The sequence below is a fragment of the Macaca mulatta genome, chromosome 6 (assembly GCF_049350105.2).
Source record: "Macaca mulatta isolate MMU2019108-1 chromosome 6, T2T-MMU8v2.0, whole genome shotgun sequence".
Taxonomy (NCBI): domain Eukaryota; kingdom Metazoa; phylum Chordata; class Mammalia; order Primates; family Cercopithecidae; genus Macaca; species Macaca mulatta.
In genome coordinates this window covers 143493503-143515910 of record NC_133411.1, presented here as the reverse complement: position 1 = coordinate 143515910, position 22408 = coordinate 143493503, and the positions used below count along the sequence as shown (strand labels likewise).

The following is a 22408-nucleotide window of genomic DNA, read 5'->3' as shown; positions in this document are numbered from 1 at the left end:
ATAAAGAAAGAAAAAGAAAAAAGAAAGAACAGAGAAAACGAAAAGAAGGTCCAGTTTATTTAGCTCATTTTATTGAATTTAGATACATACATAATTTCAACCAGACTGTCTGATGTTTGTATCAACTAGACTATCCAACATTTGTAACTAATAGTATACAAGTAATGCAGGTGTCACAGCTCCTAGCAGAATTGAAAGGCACTTTGTTGGGAATAGGGAAAATTCCTAGGAAACAATGGAAATGAAGCCCTCTGGGTGGTGACTGCCATCCTCTTAACTGAAAGGTGGGGACAAAAGTTGAGTAGCCTGTTGATTAAAAACAAAGATTCTAGGGCCGGGCGCGGTGGCTCAAGCCTGTAATCCCAGCACTTTGGGAGGCCGAGGCAGGCGGATCATGAGGTCAGGAGATCGAGACCATCCTGGCTGACACGGTGAAACCCCGTCTCTACTAAAAAATACAAAAAACTAGCCAGGCGAGGTGGCGGGCGCCTGTAGTCCCAGCTACTGGGGAGGCTGAGGCAGGAGAATTGCGTGAACCCGGGAGGCGGAGCCTGCAGTGAGCTGAGATCCCGCCACTGCACTCCAGCCTGGGCGGCAGAGCGAGACTCTGTCTCAAAAAAAAAAAAAAAACAAAGATTCTAAAACAAAACAGAGATCCTAAAATAGGCTCTATTTCTGCAGAGTCCCTTACTCACGGTTCAACTGGGGGTTTAGTTAATTGACAAAAGTCAAGGCCTATGTTTATAAAGCCTCTTAATTTATTTAAAATTAGACACCAAGGCTCAATACTTTTCTTGCTACTACTTAGTAAACAAATTAAGTCTTACCTTGGAATGTGGATTTTTATTCTGGGGGCATTATGGAGAACAATTCGAGATTTTTTTTTCCAAGACAGAGTCTCTGTCACCCAGGCTGGACTGCAGCTGCAATCATAGCTAACTGTAGCCTCAACCTCCTGGGGTAAAGGGATCAGCCCACCTCAACCTCCTAAGTAGCTGAGACTACAGGCACACACCACCACATCTGGTTTATATATATATATATATATATATATATATATATATATATATACACACACACACACACACATATATATATTTTTGTTGTTGTTGTTGTTGAGACAGGGTCTCGCTATGTTGCCCAGGCTGGTTTCAAACTCCTAGCCTCAAGCAATCCTCCTGCCTCGGCCTCCCACCCAAAGTGCTAGAATTACAGCATGAGCCATGGCACCTGGCCTAAGATGTGTACTAAGGTCACTGTGACTTCAGTGATGGCAATATGCTACTACAAATAAGCTGATAATGTTATAAAAAGAAACTGAATAGTTTTTTGGCTTGATTGTATTGAAGAGGTTTGGGATAGTGGGTAACAGATTCCTTTAGTCACAAAACTTTGCATGAAGCATGTCATGTGGATGTCATGAGGAAAGATCATTGGAGGTTAGGTAAGGATGGAAGAGAGAGAAGTACTTACTGGGGGATGGGGGGTGCGTAAAATGGAGAATTTTGTTTCTTGGGGGGGGTGTGTGTGTGTGTTGTTTTCGTTTTTTTGAGACAGAGTCTCACTCTGTCGCCCAGGCTGTAGTGTAGTGGTGGGATCTCGACTCCCCGTACCTCTGCTTCCCAGGCTCAAGTGATCCTCCTGCCTCAACCTCCTGAGTAGCTGAGACTATAGGCATACACCACCATGCCTGGCTAATTTTTATATTTTTAGTAGAGATGGGGTTTTGTCCTGTTGGCCAGGCTGGTCTTGAACTCCTGACCTTAAGTGATCCACCTGCCTTGGCCTCCCAGAGTGCTGGGATTACAGGTGTGAGCCACTGTGCCCCACCTATTCCCTGGTTTCTTGAGCTGAAAGGAACTTATTCATTTTTTGAGACAGTCTTGCTCTGTCACCTAGGCTGGAGTGCAGTGGTGCAACCTTGGCTTGCTGCATCCTAGGTCCAAGCAATTCTGTGCCTCAGCCTCCCAAGTAGCTGGCACTACGGGCGTGCACCACCACAACTGGCTAATTTTTGAATTTTTTTTTTTTTAGTAGAGATGGGGTTTCACTATGTTGGCCAAGCTGGTCTCGAACTCCTGACCTCAAGCAATCCACCTGCCTCAGCCTCCCAGAGTGCTGGGATTACAGGTGTGAGCCACCATGCCCAGCCTGTTCCCTGGTTTTTTGAGTTAAAAGGAATTTAATGTGAAATTTGATGGTATTATAGTCTTGTTTCATGTGCGATTAGTAACATCTCAGAAGCTGGAGAGATGGCAAACATTACAAAGTAACAGCACCATTCTTAGGGTTCTCTCCAAGCCCCTGGGTTTGAGTTGAAGTCACTAGACCCATTTCCTGATTTACTAATCAGAAACCAAACCAGATTGATTGTAGTCTGGAGAGAAGCAAGTTGACCTTCTTCCATTCCAGGGACTTCAGTTTTGAGAACTGAGAGTCCAGGAGCCCCTCTTTGGGTGATAGACAGAACAGGTGAGCTCTAGCCCTGTTCTGGGTCCCAGAGAGGGAAAGTAGGTGGGAGCTTGTTTGTGACTAGGGGCTCCATTGTATGAGAACACAACTCTTACAGCTCCTGAAGGAAACCATGTAATGATTTCTTTCCTGACTGCCTGGCAGCAGATGGCAAGGGCATGAAGCTATTTAGAGAACACTCTGAGTTTTTTCCCACCCCAACTTCTATTTAGGGCCAGGCTCAGAATCATGAGTCCCTTGAATCCTCTGGCAGTTGGGTGGCAGTGGAGCCCCTCTTGGATTTACTCAATCTGCCTTCCTCCTTGGAAAAGTGATACCTTGACCCTTCTGATGACCTGGGACTGGATGGCCTTTTTGCCCACTCCTTAGGACAGTGCTGGGCTGGGCAAAATCAAGGGCAAGGTTCCTACTCACAAGATTGTCTCTTTTCTCTGTTTCTCTCACACACAAAACCTTACATAAGGGAAATGATTGGTTATCACCAGGAACTTAACCAATTGTGTTGAAGTGTTGGATTCTGGCTTGGGTGCTTGGTCCCACTTTCTGTCTGCCTGCCTTTTAGTCAGCCACTCAGCAAGCACTTCCTGAACACCTGCCTGCTGGGGGCTGGCATGGCATAAAGAAAATGTGCAGAGATCTGGCCAAGACAGAATGGAAGGCAAAAGGAGAAGGCTTCCACACATTATGGAGGAGGTTTATAGAAAGGAGAACTAGAGCTGAATCTCGGGGTACAAACTGGTTTAGCGGAGAAGGAGCAAGAGGGGATATTCCAAGCAGAGAGATCAGCAAAGACAAAGGTGTGGAGGCAGGAAAGAGCACACAGCAATTTGGGAGCTGGTAGAGCTCAGTGCCTGAAGAGGTGCCACGTGGAGAGTGTCCTAGGAGGCAAGAGTGGAGGGTAAGACCACAGAGCATGAGGCCTGAACTATCTAACACCAATTCCAACACCAACAATTTTATGACATATGGCCATGTTTTCCAAGCCAAGGTAGAAGCCAGTGATCCCCCAGGATAGTCTGCTCATGGGGCCATCAGATTAGGACAGACTATTTGAAGTTGAGACCATCTGGACAGACATGTGTCCTCAAAATGCTGAAATGACTGTTGAGCATGTGTACCAAAATGTGTGGTACTGATGATGGGGAAGATTAAACACAAGATGAAGCTGTTGAAACAGCAGGCACTGCTGCCTACGCACCAAAAGCCTGGCTAGGCCCTGGGGGTGGAGATGGAGACTCACTGTAGAAGACAGCTAGGAGTGGGGAGCCCAGACAGCACCCCTCCCCTCTCTGACACTTCTCTGACACTCTGACCTCCGCCAGTTGCAGTGGTTCATGCCTGTATTCCCAGCACTTTGGGAAGCTGAAGCAGAAGGATCGCTCGAGTCCATGAGGTCACAGCTGCGGTGAGTTACGATTGCACCACTGCACTCCAGCCTGGACGACAGAGTGAGATCAGTCTCAAAAACAAAAAGAAAGAAGGCGGCGGCAGCCAGGCACAGTGGCTCATGCCTGTAATCCCAGCACTCTGGGAAGCCGAGGAGGGTGGATCACTTGAGGTGAGGAGTTCAAGACCAGCCTGGCCAACATGGTGAGACCCCGTCTCTACTAAAAATACAAAAATTAGCTGGGCTTGGTGTCATATGCCTGTAGTCCCAGTTACTTGGGAGGCTGAAGCAGGAGAATGGCTTGAACTCGGGAGGCAGAGGTTGCAGTGAGCTGAGATCATGCCATTGCTCTCCAGCCTGGGTGACAGGGCGAGACTCCGTCTCAAAAAAAAAAAAAAAAAAAGGGAAAAGAAGAAGGCTGGGTGCCGTGGCTCACACAGGTAACCCGAGCGCTTTGGGAGGCCAAAGTTGGGGGAGCACTTTAAGCCAGAAGTTCAAGACCAGCCTGGGCAACATAGCAAGACCTCATCTCTACCAAAAAAAAAAAAAATGCTGGGCATAGTGGTGCACACCTGTGGTCCCAGCTACTGAGGAGGCTGAGGCAGGAGGATTACTTGAGCCTGAGAGGTAGAGGCTGCAGTGAGCCATGATCATGCCACTTCACTCCAACCTAGGCAACAAAGCGAGATTTTGTCTCAAAAAAACAGAAAACAAAACAAAAAAACCTCTGACCTGGGACTGTCTTTGCCTGGACAATGGAGCAGTATGGTGGTTTCATCCATTAAGCTGGAGAAGTGTAATGGATGGAGGAGGGAGAATACCCTGTTTTAACCCCCTAGGAAAATACTGAACTTGAAAAATCAAGTGGGCAGAGTAGCTCAACTGTTACGAAATAGTCCAAAGACTGCCCAGTGAAAGTGAATTGGACTTCATCTATGACTCCAGGACTCAAGAAGACCTGTGAATAGAAATGTCAGGTGTCAAAGAGACATTACAATTGAATTTAAGAAAGACCTTTTTAACACAGCTGTGGGCTGCCTTTCAAATGATGGGCTGTCGTTGGAATTCAAACGGTCTCTCCTAGAGAGGGGAACTCCATGGAACAGTGGTTGGATGAAATGAGCTCTCACACTCTCCCCAAACTCAGAGGTCCTACAAACCACATGAGGCTTTTCAGATGAGGGCCATGAAGGAGTTAAAATTGATGGGGCAAGTTAGTTCCAATCCCATGCCCTTTCTTGATGGGATGGAGGCATTCCTGGAGGGGAGACGAGTCCCTAAGATTTACCCTTTTCTAGAGAGTCCCCTCTGATTCCCGATGCCTCTACAGGGGCATGTCCACTCCTCCTGTGACATTGGCTCACTTGAGACATTTTTTTTTTTGAGACAGGGTCTTACTCTGCTACCCAGGCTGGGGTACAGTGGTATGATCACAGCTCACTGCAGCCTCCTGGACTCAGGCAATCCTCCCACCTCAGCCTCCTGAGTAGCTGGGACTACAGATGCACGCCACCACACCCGGCAAACTTTTGTATCTTTTTGTAGAGATGGGGTTTCGCCAGGTTGCCCAGGCTTCACTTGTGACTCTTACCTGGATGTGGCAGAGATCAGGACCATCCATCAGACCTCCCTCCCAAGCCTCCTAGGATGCTACTTCAGTAAGGAATGGGCATGAATATTCCAGCTGGCATTTAGGGAGCAATGCTTTGATACAAAGCAACAGACACTACAACCAGGCAGGCTCCCAGAGTCCCAAAATAACAGTTCAGAGTATCCACAGGTGAAAGTTTATTTTGCTGAGTCACTTTTCCTCTTTGGCTTCTGCAAACCCTTGGCTGTTCTTCTGAGTTTCATGTTGATCACAACATTCAATCCCTAGCAATGGAAGGTTCCTTTTTTGCAAAAGGGGTAAGGTGAGGGCACAGGAGGGATCTCCTATCCAACTACCTCTAGCCTCTCGGGTTACAAGGTTTCAGGTGTGCAGGATGACCACAGAGCTGACAAGGGGCCTGAGTAACCCACAAGGCTGGGGAGCTGGGTGGTTTTCTCGCCCAGGCAGCTGACTGTCAGATACGTCGCTGGAGCGGCTTCTCTGACCATCAGCTGTTTGCAACCAGCCCCCATCTAGGGGCTGCACCTGGCCAGTCCCAACCCTGACCCCAGACCACAGTTGGGTTTAGGGAGGCCCGTGAAAACTTGTAAACAAACAGGGCTTACTGGCTCAGATTCTGGGAAGTGAGAGTTGGTAGACAAATCCCTCTGGCCTCCTTGCCTCTGGTCAGTCGGCAAGTCTGTGAGTGCTCTGCTGTACCACTGCATCCTGCCCTCCTCTAACACCTTTTGTGGCTCCTCATTTTGTCCACTTCATACCCATGTCCACTTTGAGCCTCTCAGCCACCCTGCATGGTGGGTCCAGCAGGAACTCTCATCCTTATTAGCAAATGAGGAAACTAAGGGACAGAAATACAGGTCAATAATTCTCCATTACCCCAAGGCCCACAAAATTCCATTTCTAGCGGCTTCCTCCTCCGTGGTGGATTCATGGACAAATTCTCTAGACTTGAATGGCCACATGTTGCTTACTGTTCATTGAGAATGGAGGGAAGTGGCCGGGAGCAGTGGCTCACGTCTATAATCCCAGCACTTTGGGAGGCTGAGGTGGGCGGATCACCTGAGGTCAGGAGTTCAAGAATGAAGGGAAGAATAAGGGGGACCACCCACTGAGTACAAACCTCTAGACGCGAGGCAACCCACTTGAGCATTATCCCAAAGACAGAGGCCTCCATCCCTACCAGGGAGGCCTAGCCCCCTTCCAAGCCTGAGGATGGGTGCCTCCTCTTCTCTGCCAGTGCCTCAAGGCCCTGCTCCATGTTTCACCCTGCCACTGTCCCAGCCCGACCTGGCACCTCACCCGATGACCACGCCCATGACTAATCCTGTGCTCCTAACGGCGCCCTCACCTGGTGACAGATGAGTCAGCCGCCACAGTGGTGTTCGGATTGTGCAAAGGTGCCAAGCCGAGTGGATAAAGCTTCTTCCTTTTCTCCTCTGCCCAAGTCTTGTCTGGAGGCTCACCCAGCCCCTTCTGCCAGCCAGCCCCACCTCACCCAGCTGGCTTCAAGTTAAAGGGCCCTGGTGAGACAGGAGAATAGGGAATTAGGGTCACCAAGGGTCAAGGAATAAGCAAAAGAACAGCAGGTGCAGCCAGTTGTAGGTAAGATTAGGCAGCAAACAGGCCACATCCTCACTCCTATGATAACAAGACAGAAATTTCCACTTCAGCCTCTGATTGACCACGGGCCAAGTATCCACTTCAGCTCTGATAAATTGCCGGTCAATCTGTCATAGGGTGTAACCAACTGGAGGCCTCTAAAGGGCAACTAGAGATGTTACCAAATTCTTTTTTTGTTTTTGAGACGGAATCTTGCCTTGTCACTCAGGCTGGATTGCAGTGGCTTGATCTCCACTCACTGCAAACTCTGCCTCCTAGGTTCAATCAATCCTCCCATCTCAGCCTCCAGAGTAGCTGGGACCACAGGCACACCACCATGCTCAACTTTTTCTTTCTTTCTTTTTTTTTTTAAGTAGAGACTGGGTTTCACCATGTTGACCAGACTGGTCTCGAACTCCTGGCCTCAAGTGATCCACCAGCCTGAGCGTCCCAAAGTGCTGGGATTACAGGCGTGAGCTCTAATCCACCAGCCACCAAATTCTTTTAGCTTAATAAAAACCCTAAAGAATATTGCAATGGGGCTCTGGAGCGGCTTGCTCAAGCCTGCTCCCACTCTGTGGAGTGTACTTCTACTTCAGTAAATCGCCTTCATTGCCTCTTTCGTTGCTTTGTTCTTTTGTTTCTTTGTGTGTTTTGTTCAATTCTTTGTTCAATGCATGAGAACCTGGACAACTCACAGTCAAGACCTTCCATCTGGTAACACTGGAAAGCTTTCCTTTGCCCTCTGACCACGGCCCATTCCCACAGGAGATGGACTTCAGAGGTGACAGATATGCTGCAACCTATTCTCCCATTGTACAGATACAGAAGTATCTCCCAAGTAGCTGGGTCCATCGAGTCAGTGGCGAAGAGAAGACTTCTCACCCCTGGGTCAGTCGTAATTTCCTAGAGCAGTGTACAAAAAGTCTTTTAGGGAAGGGTGTTGATTATAATTTCAAAAGAACTTTGAGTTTGAGTTTGAGTTGGGGGACTTAGGGGAGTCACAGATGGTGCTCTAGGAAAAGCAGAGGCCCAACATGAACTCTTTTTTAACAAAACTGTTTTAAAATGGTTTCTTCTGATGGCTGGGCGCGGTGGCTCACGCCTGTAATCCCAGCACTTTGGGAGGCTGAAGCGGGCGGATCACTTGAGGCCAGGAGTTTGAGACCAGCCTGGCCAATGTGGTGAAATCCCGTCTCTACTAAAAATACAAAAATTAGCCGGTTGTGAGTGCCATAATGCCAGCTACTTGTGGGGCTGAGGCATGAGAATCGCTTGAACCCAGGAGGTGGAGGTTACAGTGAGTCAAGGTCGTGCCACTGCACTCTAGCCTGGGTAACAGAGTGAAACTATCTTAAAAAAAAAAAAAAAATCCCCAAAAGTAAAATAAAATGGTTTCTTTTTTTTTTTTTTTTTTTGAGACGGAGTCTCGCTCTGTCACCCAGGCTGGAGTGCAGTGGCCGGATCTCGGCTCACTGCAAGCTCCGCCTCCCAGGTTCACGCCATTCTCCTGCCTCAGCCTCCCGAGTAGCTGGGACTATAGGCGCCCGCCACCTCGCCCGGCTAGTTTTTTGTATTTTTTAGTAGAGACGGGGTTTCACCGTGTTAGCCAGGATGGTCTCGATCTCCTGACCTCGTGATCCGCCCGTCTCAGCCTCCCAAAGTGCTGGGATTACAGGCATGAGCCACTGCACCCGGCCAAAATGGTTTCTTTTGCTTTACATTATGCTTGTTGCAACAAAGCAGTTGGGTGATATTGCATGTAGCAAGGTTTTTTGTTTTTTTATTTCCTATACAGTATTTTGTTTTCTTAAACTGCAGTAAAACAAACAAAAAACCCCCAAAACGCAAAATTCACTCTCCCAGGCCAGGCACTTGTAATCCAGCATTTTGGGATTGCTTGAGCTCAGGGGTTTGAGACCAGCTTGAGCAACATGGCTAGACCCTGGCTCTACTAAACAAAATACAAAAAAAAAAAAGCTGGGCGTGGTAGTGTGTGCCTGTAGTTCTAGCTATTCGGGAGGCTGAGGTGGGAGGAATGCTTGAGCCTGGGGGAGGGCAGAGGTTGCAGTAAACCAAGATCGTGCCACTGTACTCCAGCCTGGATGACAGAATGAGACCCTGTCTCAAAAATTAAAAAAATTTAAAAAAAATTCACCCTCCCAACAATTTCCAAGTGTAAAGTACAATATTGTCAACCACATGCCATTGATGGGCAGCAGAGCTCCGGAACCACCCTCCCATCCTGACTGTGTGCCTGCTAATCAATTCTCTTCCTCCTCCCCGCAGCCCCCGGCAACCACCTTTCTACTTTGTGCTCTATGATTTTGACTACTCTAAGTACCTCCTATAAGTGGAATCATACAGCATTTGTCTTTTTGTGACTGGCTTGTTTTGCTTAGCATTATTTCCTACAGGTTCATCCATGCTGTAGCACAGGACAGGATTTCCTTCTTTTTTAAGGCTGAATAATATTCCATTGTATGTGTATACATTTTCTTTATCCATTCATCTGTCAATGGATATTTAGGTTGCTCCAATCTCTTGGATATTGTGAACAGTGCTCCCACCAATCTGAACTCTTTAGATGTTGAGCTGAGACAGCAAATAAATGGGCTTGTGAGCTCTGGGGGGCAGAGGTCCTTCAAGGACACTATGGAGCTTCTGTTCAACGTTGGATTGGAATGTCAGGTATAAGGGAGGCTGTGGCTGAGTTAAGACAGGACCAGCTGTGTCCTGGGTCACTGGCTGCACCCCCTTTTCCATTGTTCTCGCACTGTAGCTGTGACCATGTTGGGGTTGTTGGGATAGTTTAGGATTTGCCACAGTGTATAAAATATGAAAAACCATGCCCCTGCCTCAGCCGCCTGCCTGGAACACAGTGGAAAGAGGTACCTGAGGCTTCCCACTAGGAATGCCAGGGAAAATACAGGATGCAATATTTGGAAAATGTACTGAGAAACTACTCTCTGAAATTTGAATGTAACTACATGTCCTATATTTTTATTTGCTAAATCTGACAGCCTCCCTCCTACCCACTGAAAGTCTCTCCAGCCAGCAACCAGGGACCCTGTATCCCTACCCACGTTTCCTCAGAATGGGCTGGCGTAGACACTTCTGAGCTCAGGCCTGGCTTGGAGCACTGGGGGCCAAGAAACACTCTGCTACAGTGAGCTTGCCCTTAAGCCACCTGCTTGACTGAACCCCCATCCTTTCTTCCCTCCCTCTGACTCTTGACAGGGGGTCCACCTGAACCCCAAAAGGCTGCCTTGAAGTCCATATTTTATTATCTCTTAAAAAAATTTTTCTTCAGGCAGGTGTGGTGGCTCATGCCTGTAATCCCAGCACTTTGAGAGACTGAGGGCTCAGGTGGGAGGATCACTTGAGCCCAGGAATTCAAGGCTACAGTGAGCTGTGACTGCACCACTGTGCTGTAGCCTAGGCAGTGGAGTGAGACCCTATCTCAAAGAGTGAGACCCTGTCTCTCTTTTTTTTCTGTTTTTTCAGTAGAGATGAGGTCTCACTATGTTGCTCAGGCTGGTCCTGAATTCATGGGCTCAAGCGATCTTCCTGATTCAGCTTCCCAAAGCACTGGTATTAAAACATGAGCCGCCACTCCTGGCCAATCTCCTTTGTATCTTTTTTTTTTTTTTTTTTTTGAGACGGAGTCTTGCTCTGTCTCAGGCTGGAATGTAATGGTGCTATCTCAGCTCACTGCAACCTCTGCTTCCTGGGTTCAAGCGATTCTCCTGCCTCAGCCTCCTGAGTAGCTGAGATTACAGGTGCATGCCACCATGCCCGGCTGATTTCTGTATTTTTAGTGGAGATGGCGTGTCACCACGTTGGCCAGGCTGGTTTCAAACTCTTGACCTTGTGATTCACTTGCCTCGGCTTCCCAAAGTGCTGGGATTACAGGCGTGAACCACCGCACCTGGCCCTCCTCTTTTTTATTCATTATTTTAATTTAATTTTTTTTTCTTTTCTTATCTTTTTGAGACAGGGTAGTTGTAAGGCCACTTGGAGCTACCTGCATTTCCAGCATGGGCCAGAGGTGCTTCTGTGAGTCCTGAAGCTTTCATCTCCAAGAAAAGGTGCCTTTGCTGCCTCCTCTGGACGCTCTTAACACGGTCAGAGGCTGCAAGGAGGACTGAGGCCAGCTCTAGAAGGACCAAGTGCTGTCTCTCTCCACTCTGCTGTGAACTTCCTTCTTTTCTTTGGCAGGGCCTGGGTCTCCTTGGCCACCCACCCAACCTGGGACTGGGCACCCAGCGGACCTCAGCCAATGCTTTATTCTCCCAAGAGGCGCCTCGTCCCTTAACAACCTCCCTGTCACTGAAGCCTAATAGAGAAGACTCTTCTCTGCCCTGGCTGGCAAGGGGGCATGGAGCAGGAGGTGCTGGGGTGCAGGAGCCTCAACAGGGACAGAGGAGGGGGAGGCTGGAGCTCTGCAACCAATGTGGGGTTGGCCCTGGCCCTGTGGGCCTTGCGACGTGCGGTGAGAGGTGCCAGTGCTAGGGCCTAGCGGGCAGCAGGGGGCGCCCCAGACCCTACCTTGCAGGAGTTTGGAGCGACTAAGGGAATTCAGAGAGGGCAATGGAGACCTTCCTCACCCCACAGATTAATACTCTCTCACTAGCAGCACAATCTCAGTGTGTCATTGCACACTGATTTGTGATTATCTACTTGAAGTCTGTCTCCCACTCTGGCCTGGTCTCTGTAAGGGGCATGTTGTCCCCACAGTGTCCTCAGGGCCCTGCAGCAGATGCTCAGTGAGTGCTGAATCAGTATCGCAATATTTGTATGAATGAAAGTGGTCCCCTAGCCTGGGCATGGTGGCTCACGCCTGTAATCCAGCACTTTGGGAGGCCGAGGCAGATGGATCATGAAGTCAGGAGATCGAGACCAGCCTGGCCAGCATGGTGAAACCCCATTTCTACTAAAAATACAAAAAATGAGCCAGGCATGGTGGTGAGCGCCTGTAGTCCCAGCTACTTGGGAGGCTGAGGCAGGAGAATCACTTGACCCCGGGAGGCGGAGGTTGTAGTAAGGAGAGATTGTGCTACTGCACTCCAGCCTGGCCAACAGAGTGAGACTCTGTCACAAAAACAAAAACAAACAAACAAAAATGGTGGTCCCCAAGACCACCCCCCAGCCTCCCATCAGATCCCTGTGCTGATGAGCTGTGAGTCCTGGTGGCAAGAGAACTGGCCCACCACGAGGGAGATGCGACCAGGTCAGTGCCATCCTCCTCCAGTCCTGTGCTCAGGGGCTCTCAGCAGGCAGGGACAGCCAACCTCAAGGGGGAAGCCTAGGAGTGCCAATCAAATGTGAGACTCCTGCCCTCAAGCAGCCACGTAGGCTGGTGCAGAGTCCCAGAGGGACCAGGGCTGGGAATGCAGGGCCAGGCCTGCTCCTCACCTCCTGCCTTCCCTTGGGGAAGTGGGCCAGGTGTTCCTCATGGCTATCTGTCTCTCACTCCATAGGAGCCTGGATGACTCCTGGGCAGCTCAAGGGAAGGCTGAGGGTCTCTAGGGCTCTGCTGCCCAATAGGGTAGCTACTAGCCACATGTGGCTTTGAGCACTTGAAATGTGGCTAGTCTGAATTAAGATGTGCTGTAAGCGTAAAATACACCCTGGATTGTGAAAAGAACGCAAAATCTCTCATTAATAGTTATTTTACATTGATTACATGTTTAAAGACATTTGGATGTAATGGGTTAAATAAAATAATTATTCAAATTCATTTTATCTGTTTTTATTTGTTTGTTCATTTTTTGAAACAGGGTCTTACTCTGTTGCCCAGGCTGTAGTGTAGTGGCGCTATCACGGCCCACTGCAGCCTCGACCTCCCAAACTCAAACAATCCTCCCACCTCAGCCACCTGAGTACCTAGGACTAAAAGTGTGCATCACCACCCCCAGCCAATTAAAAACAAATTTTTTGTAGAGATGGGGTCTTGCCATGTTGCCCAGGCTGGTCTCGAACTCCTGGGCTCAAGCAATCCTCCTGCCTCGGGCTCCCAAAGTGCTGGGATTACAGGCATTAGCCACTATACCTGGGCCTGTTTTTCACTTTTTAAAAATGTGGCTACTAGAATTACAAATGTGACTTGCACTATATTTCTAAAGAACAGTGTTGCCAGGCCAGGCGTGGTGGCTCACTCTTGTAATCCCAGCACTTTGGGAGGCCGAGGTGGGCGGATCATGAGGTCAGGAGTTTGAGACCAGCCTGGTCAATACAGTGAAACCCCGTCTCTACTAAAATTACAAAAATTAGCTGGGTGTGGTGGTGGGTGCCTGTAGTCCCAGCTACTCGGGAGGCTGAGGCAGGAGAATCGCTTGAACCCAGGAGGCGGAGGTTGCAGTGAGCCGAGATTTTGCCACTGCACTCCAGCCTGGGCAACAGAGCTAGACTCTGTCTCAAAAAAAAAAAAAAAGAAAAAGAACAGCATTGCCTCAGACCAACATGTACCCTGAATCCCCCTGCCCTACATTAATCAGCTGGGTTAGGTTCACAGGTGCGATTTTATTTATTTATTTATTTATTTTTTTATTTTTATTTTTTTTGGAGACGGAGTCTCTCTCTGTCGCCCAGGCTGGAGTGCAGTGGCCAGATCTCAGCTCACTGCAAGCTCCGCCTCCCGGGTTTACGCCATTCTCCTGCCTCAGCCTCCCGAGTAGCTGGGACTACAGGCGCCCGCCACCTCGCCCGGCTAGTTTTTTTTGTATTTTTTAGTAGAGACGGGGTTTCACCGTGTTAGCCAGGATGGTCTCGATCTCCTGACCTCGTGATCCGCCCGTCTCGGCCTCCCAAAGTGCTGGGATTACAGGCTTGAGCCACCGCGCCCGGCCTGTTTTTGTTTTTTTTTTGAAGACAAAGTCTTGCGCTGTCTCCTAGGCTGGAGTGCAGTGGCACGATCTTGGCTCACTGCAACCTCTGCCTCCCGGGTTCAAGCAATTCTCCTGCCTCAACCTCTCTATAGTCCCTGTAGCTGGGATTACAGGCATGCATCTCCACACCCGGCTAATTTTTTGTGTTTTTAGTAGAGATGAGGTTTCACCAGTTTGGCCAGGATAGTCTCAAACTCGTGACCTCAAATGATCCACCCACCTTGGCCTCCCAAAGTGCTGGGATTACAGGCATGAGCCACCTCGCCCAGCCGACACAGGTGTGGTTTTAGAGTGAGGGGCAAGCCTGAGTCATTCTTCTGGATCACTGTGGTCCTGCTTTGGGCTGGCTACAGGAGGAGAGAGAGACTGTGGTGCCAAGTCCAGGACAGCTGGGCCACAGGGCTGACAGTCCCTTCCCATGGCCAGGTGGGCTGGTCACCCAGATACCCCCTCAGTCCCAGGGCTGATTTCCTACCGGCATCCTGTGCTGATTCCACAGTTGAGGACGCTGAGCCCTTCCCATTCACAGCTGAGCTGCTGGAGCTGGAGCTGAGAACATCCACAGCCTGTTTGTCCAGGTTCCTGGGATCCCTAACAAGGAGACCTCCCTCCATGGGCATTTGGGGCACACACACACTCCACCCCAAATTTACTTCCAATACCTTGTGCATTGTGGACTCAGAACATTGGATCTGGAGGCACCCTTAGGAACCTACTATCTACTGCTCTGGAGAGGAAATGGGTTCATTCTCTGTGGCAAACAACTAAGTCAGTGGCCCCAGAAGCTAAGATTCTTTGAGTTTTTTTTTTTTTTTTTTTTTGAGACGGAGTCTCTCTCTGTCGCCCAGGCTGGAGTGCAGTGGCCGGATCTCAGCTCACTGCAAGCTCCGCCTCCCGGGTTCACGCCATTCTTCTGCCTCAGCCTCTCGAGTAGCTGGGACTACAGGCGCCTGCCACCTCGCCCGGCTAGTTTTTTGTATTTTTTAGTAGAGACGGGGGTTTCACCGTGTTAGCCAGGATGGTCTCGATCTCCTCACCTCGTGATCCGCCCGTCTCGGCCTCCCAAAGTGCTGGGATTACAGGCTTGAGCCACCGCGCCCGGCCGATTCTTTGAGTTTTAATGTAACCTCTGACCTACACAGCCTTGCTTTGAGCCCTCAGAGAAGGTTCAAGACCCTTCCCTGGTATAGCTTGATCCATCTTCGCATAGGCCAAGCCCTCTGTGAGGAATGACCATCAGCTTCCCTTGGGCTAGCAACAATTTTTTCATTAGGTCTGCATTGCCTGGAGGTTTTAGGGGGACAGGGGCCTGGTGACATGCAGAGTATGCAACCCAGCACACTGGCAGTGAGGTGTCCGGTCAAGACTACTTGTTAAATGAATGAATGAATCACTTCCTCAGAGAAACCCTTCCTGAACCCTCCTACCCCTAGACCAGCCCAGGCCTCTAGGAAAACTCCCAGCTCCCTCACTGCCTGTGTGAGCTACCCCCAGCAAGGACAGCAGCTACATTCCCCACACTCTTTTCAGAGCCTGACTTAGGGTAGGTACTCAGAAAATCATGAATAAAAAACAAACTCAAGCAAAAATCTTCGCCGACCTAGGGACACTCCCTTGAGGCTCCTCCCAAACTTTCCTGTGGTCCCAGACAGGTGGTTGTAGCGGGTGGGGCGTGCAGCAGTCCTGCCTTGGATGCGGAGCTTTACCTCTGAGCACATCTTTGACTTTGGGTGCATCCCTCATCCTCTCAATTCCACAGGAACATATTGAAGATCAAATGAAATACTGCCCTGAGGCTAGGTGCGATGGCTCATGCCTGTAGTATCAGGACTTCAGGAGGCCGAGGAGGATGGATCACTTGGGCCCAGCAATTTGAGACCAGCCTGGGCAACGTGGCGAAATCCCATCTCTACAAAATTACCAAAATCAACCGGGCATGGTGGCACGCACCTGTAGTCCCAGCTACTCAGGAGGCTGAGGTGGGAGGATCACTCGAGCCCAGGATGTCAAGGCTGCAGTGAGTCAAGATTGCACGACTGAACTCCAGCCTCGGCAACAGAGTGAAACCCTGTCTCAAAAAATAATAATAACAATCAAAAATAGAAATACTGCTCTGAAATTATAGCCCTTGGTGTGCACTGAGCATCTTTATTATGATTCCTTAGGAGGTGGCAGCAGATCCCTTGGAAAACTCAGGGATCTTGTGGTTTTGCTGAGCCCACTGTCAGGTGTGTGTGTGGGACTCCCAGGGTTCCCTACCCCATCCAATGCAATGGAGCCTCACACCAGCCAGCACAGAAAACATTGCTTTATTAACTGCGTTTGCCAACACACGAGGAGTGCAAAGGGCTCCCTATGACACAAGCCCTGGTGGGGCTGGGGTCTGGAAGCCCCCATGAGTGAGCAGGACAGGATGGGGCTGGGAACTATGCAGCAGCGGCAACACAGAATCATGCAGGGCACAGCGGGCATTGGCCACACCCAGGTGACCATACATTCTATTGCTCGTTAAGGGTTGCGAACATGGACAATGTACAAAAAGGAGAAATAGGTCTTTGCGTTAATGAAAAATACATTTTTTCTCTACAAAGGAATCTTTTCTAATACAAGAAAATAAATATTGCAACATAAGCCAAAAATAATTTAAAATTGCTCTTTTCAATATATTTTCAATATTTCTCTTGTATATTAACAAATGGCACATCACTTTCTTTGAAACAAAGACAGAAGGTGTCTCCTCCTGTGACATTCATATCATTCCCCCCACCGTCCCCTCAAACTCACGTGGAACACAAAGTGTTTGTGCCTCTGAGGGAGAACGTGGCAGGAGGTGCCTTAAAGAACAACCAAAGGTCTCAGACTCCAGCCCTGGCTCATTGGCCAATGTGGCCAGCGAGGCCAAGAGCATTGGAGAGTGCCCTCCCCAAGGGCTTTGCTACAGAAATCCAGATCATTTTTCAGTGGTTTGCACATGGGCAGAGGTTGGCCACATCTGGCAGTTAGCAAGGAAATGCCAAGTTCAGCCGCTGCCAATGTTTGTTAGAATTGGGCAGTTGAATCTCTAGGAATTGTCCCAGCTAGTCCCATAGTGTGCCATACACAGTACACACAGGCATGCCTGCACGTAGACACACGAGGCGTGGCCTGGCACACCCCCCACAAACAATTCAACATCTTTGTCTGGAAACCTGGGGTGGCTTCTCCAAGGAAGCTGAGGCCCTTACATTGCAAATGCTCACACACTGTCACAAAGTCAGGCTCATTTAATAAAATAAACCCTTCTACCTTTCTTCTTCTCATTTGTCTCAAAATACATTTATGATACATAAAAATACTTTTCTTGCACATTATCCTTTGTCACATGATGAGGGGGAAGGAGGTGGTGGGCGATCAGGTCAGTGAGAAGGGGGATGATAGCCAGAATGAGTTACAGAGCAGCTTCTCCCTCCCTGTGGAGGAGCAGTGCGAGTGGGGAGATGTGGTCAAGAGAAAGGTCCACCTCCGCCTCTGGCCTGGAAAAGGAACCTGCCTTGCTTGGTCTCAGGGGCAGCAAAGCCCTCTACACTGGGGACAGTAGACCGGAAAAAGAGAGAAGCAGCTGTGACTAACGGGGGAAAGGCTGGGAACTCAGGGAGGATGGGTGGCTGGCATCCTTCTCCTTGCAGCCTGGTGGACATCCTGGAGGTGGAGACAGCTACCTGGAGAAGACTGCTCCAGGGCTTGGCCTGGGAGTGAAAGGGCTCCCCAAGTGAAATGCCACCCTCATCTCCTCGCAGCAGCCAGCCAGCCTAACAGACATCCGGGTTCTGCAGGACACAGGCTCAGCGACAGTCCAGTCCAAAGCAATAGCCAATGAAGAAGGAACAGAATCCAGAGGCCAACAACATGAGCAGAGGCTCCTGGAAGAACACCAGCCACCCCGAGGCAAGGGGCCAGACTCGTTGCACCCTCTCCCTAATTCTCCGCCCACCCCTGCCACCAGGGAGGCCCAGTCCCTGCCCCAGGATGGTGTGAAGGGGCAAGGGGCCAAGTGCGGAGACTGCTAGACCCTGGGCTTTCCGGGACCCCTGGCAGTTTGGTTGTTCTTTAAGCTCACCTCTTTGCTTCCTGCAGGGTCAGACTGGGCCATCTGGCACAGACAGGGTTGCAGCCCGAGGTGACCCAAAGCATGGGGAAGGAAGAAGTTCTGTTCAAAGGCAGTAAACAGAGACTGGGGTTGGGACGCTGATGCTGACACTGACTGGTCACTACTACCAAGGCGGGCAGGCAGACTAAACTCTACGGGGTAGCTCATGCCATCCCAACGCCCAGAATCCTTGAAGCCCACCCCACTCCCTCCAAGTCCACCCGGACTAGACACATTTGTCCGATCCTCTGAACTGAGTCGTTATCTTTGTTTCCTGTTTTGCTAAAATTCACATGAAACTGAGTGTCGATGACAATGCCACTGTCGTACCTTGATAGTTTTGGAGTTAGGGGTGGATGAAGGTCAAGCTGTTCCCCATCCTGCTTATTTGCTTTATGTATTTGGGGAGGAGGGAACCACATGGTAAAGACATTTTCCATGCTGGTTTCACTGTCAGTATCTTTCCCCTCTGTGACTCTCAGAGTTTAGGAAAGCTCACAGTGGGCTCAGCCCAGGATCTGAAATCTAACACCCAGGTACACTTCAGCAGCAGAAAAGCATCCTCTTCCGAGCGCTTGGGCTCTTCTCCTTGGGTGTGTGCAATGAACATGTTTCTATACTTTGATGCTAGAGAACTCCATTTTAAAAAAAGTCCAAGTGACAAGTTGTCAGGTCCAGGCTGTGCTGTATTATGGTCAAAATATTCTTTGGCATCCACAGAATGATTCGACTGATTCACTGGACTTTTTGCAAGGTTCTTGTTGGAGAAGTTCTGGCTTTACCAGTGGCGGAAGTGACCCAGGAGTAATTCATCAAAGAAAAAAAAATGTTTTCACGGAATTCCTTTTTTGTTGTTCCCTGAGCTATCACCCTGGGGCCACTCTACTGAAACTCTTCAGAGCAACTACCTGGGACCTAAGGGGGGGGGCGGGAAAGGCAGGACACGGGGGATGGCTGGGCAAGGGGTTAAGGCTCAGGAACAGGGGAACATCCAGCAAGACTTACAACAGCCCCAGCGGCCAACACCGGCCCGCCCTGGGCCCCGGGATCCCACTGCTTGTTGGAAGGAGGAGTTTCCAAAAGGAAACCACGGAAGAAGCTCATCTCTTAGCAGGACTAGGAAACTTGAAAAGGCAAGCGGTCTGGTCTGGTCACCTCTGTCTGAGTGACCAGACTTCGGCCGAGACTGGCCCCAAAGGAAGGAAGGAAGTTGGAGCCCCAGAGTGATTCTCTACAGTGGGCTGGTCTGAGCCCCATGACCCTGTCTGGGCACTGGCCCTCCCTTACAGCCCTCCACCTGCACTGGCAGCTGGCTGTTTGGGAGTCCCCTGAGTAAATGGCACAGCTCAGGAGGGATTCTGGGAACCCCTTCCCAGAGCCGCTGGGCTGGGCACTGGCAGGGGCAGAGCAGCAAGGGAGGGGAGGGTGGCAGGGTGGGCAGGCAGGCCTCAGATGATACGGGCTGATCAGGAACAGCTTTCAGTTCCCCTGGAACCAGCGGGCCCTCTGCACCCCCTCAGTGCTTTCTCATATAAACTCGTTGTGCTTGTGACAGTGAGTAGACTCTGGCTGGGTATTGTTTATTATACTTCCTTGGGGATCGGTGGAGTGCAGCAGGACCCCCCAAATGGACCCCAGTGGAATCTGGGGGCAAGGCGGGGTAGGCCCTGGACTGGCCCAACTGCCATGAAATAATGCCCAAACGACAGTCTGTGTCACCCAGTGGCAGCGGGCTGGAGTCCTGAGCTCTTCTCCACCTTGCCCACTTCTAGCCAGGGGCCCAGCAATACCACGTGGGCAGGGCAGGGATGGTGCACGGGACCTGGCAGGGTCCTGGCGGCCGGAGCCGTGGAAGGAATCCTAACGTCCTAGGCCAGCACAGAGGAAAGACAACAGTGTAGAATTCAAAACTCTCTCTATATTAAAAATAAAACCACGACGGAGTGGCAGCCTCGAGGGTCTGGGACACTCGGCAGAGACTGGAAATGGCAGTTGTGACTGGGCTGAGGCCTTGTTGGGGGACCAGGGCAGGGCCCGGGACAGGGAAGGGGGTGAGTTAGGAGGCCAGTACTCCCATGCGGACCACTTCCTCTGCCCCTGCCTCCCGGGGACCCCGCTGCACCCCACCGTCCTCGGCCTCTACATCTGAGTCGCTCATCTCCCCATCAGAGAAGTAGCCATCAGTCTCAGTGTCAAAATGCAGGCTGACCTTGGGCCTCTCAGCCACAGCTGAAGGTGGTCCCATTCCAGCATCAGGCCTGGCACCCGGCAATCTCCGGGTTACCTTGCTCTCGCGGGGCGGCCGGAGCCGGCCCAAAGGCTTAGGGCTCGCTGCAGGGCCAGGCACTTGGACATCTGAGTCAGCAGCTACTGAGGCTGCCTCGTCCGGGGTCTCAGGGGCCAGTGGTGGGGGGCTTTCAGGGGTGGCTAGGATGGGACAGTCCCCGGCTGTAGGACTGGATGGCAAGTGAGAAGACGTCCGACGTGGTGGCTTCCTGGTAGGTGGCCCTTGACCCCCCTTGCCGCTGCCTGCATCCTGGCCCCAGGTCTTCTTGGGGGCTTTGTCTGGAGTCGTCCGTGAACCAGGCCCGTCCTGCGGCGGTGGTGGTGGTGGTTTCTTCTTGGCAGGCAGGCGGGTGCGGCCTCGGGCCTTCCTAGCAGGGTCGCCAGGTCGCAGCGAGGGGTCCCGCATGAAGCTGAGCAGTGTCTCCTCATCCTGCAGCAGCTCCTCTGACAGCAGCCCCGGAGCAGGGTCCTCGCGATGCCCATTGTTCAGCGGCCACTCGCTCATGGCCATGTTCTCTGCTGTGATCTGCACTGACTGTGCCAGCCAGCTGTTGAAGAAGGTGCCATCGATGGGGAATGAGGTGGACAGGCCTGCTGAGGGGAGAGAGGAGGCAAGTGAGATGCCAGCAGACGCGTGTCCCACCCTTTCAGGAAGCCCGCTGACGCTCCCAGCACACCACCATGCATCTTCTTCTCTCTGCCCCTCTGTGCCAGACCCAGGTGAGCTACCTTTGTCCATCCCTCCTGCCAACACCACCAAAGAGTTGGGACTACTTATACCCTTCTCTCCAGAAGGACGTGCTGCCCTCAAGATGGGCTTCATAATTTGTGGGATGGAGTATAAAATGAAAATATAGGCTCCTTGTTCAAATATTATTAAGAATTTCAAGGTGGAGTGTTATAGCTCTTTTCGTTTGTCTAGCAGGTTTTTTTGGATTTTACCAGAAAGCCTGCCATGGGGAAAAAAATTCAAGGTGGCAGCAGCAGAGCATTAAACCAAGATCAAGGACCCTGTGCAATGGCATAGGTTGCTACCCACGAAGTTGGCCCTGCCCACCACCCCCACTCTGGTGGGGTTGGGGAAGGAGGAATCTGGAGGAAAATGCCCTCAGGCCACCAGAGGGCACTCGGTCTTTATAAGCATTGACTCCCAGAGCTTGCAGCAAAGAGCTTGGATAAAGGGATCAGGCGCGAATAGGGGTAGCAAGCAGTATCCAGTCCCTCCTGGATGTCAGGGGAGAGAGGAGGCAAGTGAGATGCCAGCAGATGTGAGGGAGGCAGATCCTTCCTCCCTTACCGAGGTCTCGGGAAGGGACAGCTGGTGAGACGTGAGACTGGGTTTCCTGTTACACACCCAAGTTATCCCCTTCTTTTTGCGGGAGGGGTGTGAAATGAAGGAACATGGTCTTGCTCTGTCACCCAGGCTAGAGTGCAGTAGCATGATCATGGTGCACTGCAGCCTCAGCCTCATGGGATCAAGTGATCCTCCCAACTCAGCCTCCTGAGAACTGGGAATACAGGCATGCACCACCATGCCTGGGTTGTCCCCTTGTTGAGACAGAGGGACAGAAAGGATGACCTGGGGCCTCTGTCCCAGAGGCAAGGTCTGGAAGGGGACTCCATGATGCTCCCCGAGATCTCTGGAGGAAGCACATGAGGTCCATGAGTCACACTGCTCCCATTAGGCTGCTCTGCCTAACAGGAGGCCTGGGCAGTGGAGGTGATGGGCAGGGCCAGGGCCTGCAGCCACTCCTCTGGGTATCTCTGGGTAGCTCCAGGAAAGTCTGCTGCTGTTACAGGAAGGGCCTATTTAGAGGATTCTGGGAGAGTAAGACAAGGATGGGGCTTTCTGGTAGATCCGCCCCTCCCAGCATGGGGGCTGTCCTGGGGGACTCTGGGAAAATCCAGCCACCAGGATCCAGCCAGGGAAATGACTGGACAGTTCCTGAATGGGCGTGGCCCAGCCTCCATCCAGGTCTACATAAGGGGCATTTCCCAGGATGTCACACGGGGCTCTGAGATCTGTCTCCTTTGTG

The 22408-nt window shown here is 50.8% G+C and overlaps 1 protein-coding gene and 1 non-coding gene across 24 annotated transcripts in view; one reads left to right on the top strand and one right to left on the bottom strand.

Moving 5' to 3' along the window:
- Positions 1 to 16252: 16252 nt before the first annotated feature.
- Positions 16253 to 22408, bottom strand: part of JADE2 (jade family PHD finger 2) — a 58501-nt gene continuing 52345 nt past the window's right edge. For 12 of the 23 annotated variants that reach the window (XM_015140936.3, XM_078005201.1, XM_015140935.3 and 9 more), the window contains one exon: positions 16253 to 20966. In XM_015140936.3, the coding sequence (XP_014996422.1) occupies positions 20143 to 20966 (824 nt within the window). In that variant the 3' untranslated portion in view covers positions 16253 to 20142. The remainder of the gene's footprint in view (positions 20967 to 22408) is intronic. The other 11 variants (XM_078005196.1, XM_078005205.1, XM_078005195.1 and 8 more) reach the window with 1 other exon arrangement.
- LOC114679134 (U7 small nuclear RNA) lies at positions 21266 to 21326 on the top strand. Its single transcript, XR_003730813.1, has one exon. It is a non-coding gene; the product is annotated as a U7 small nuclear RNA (small nuclear RNA).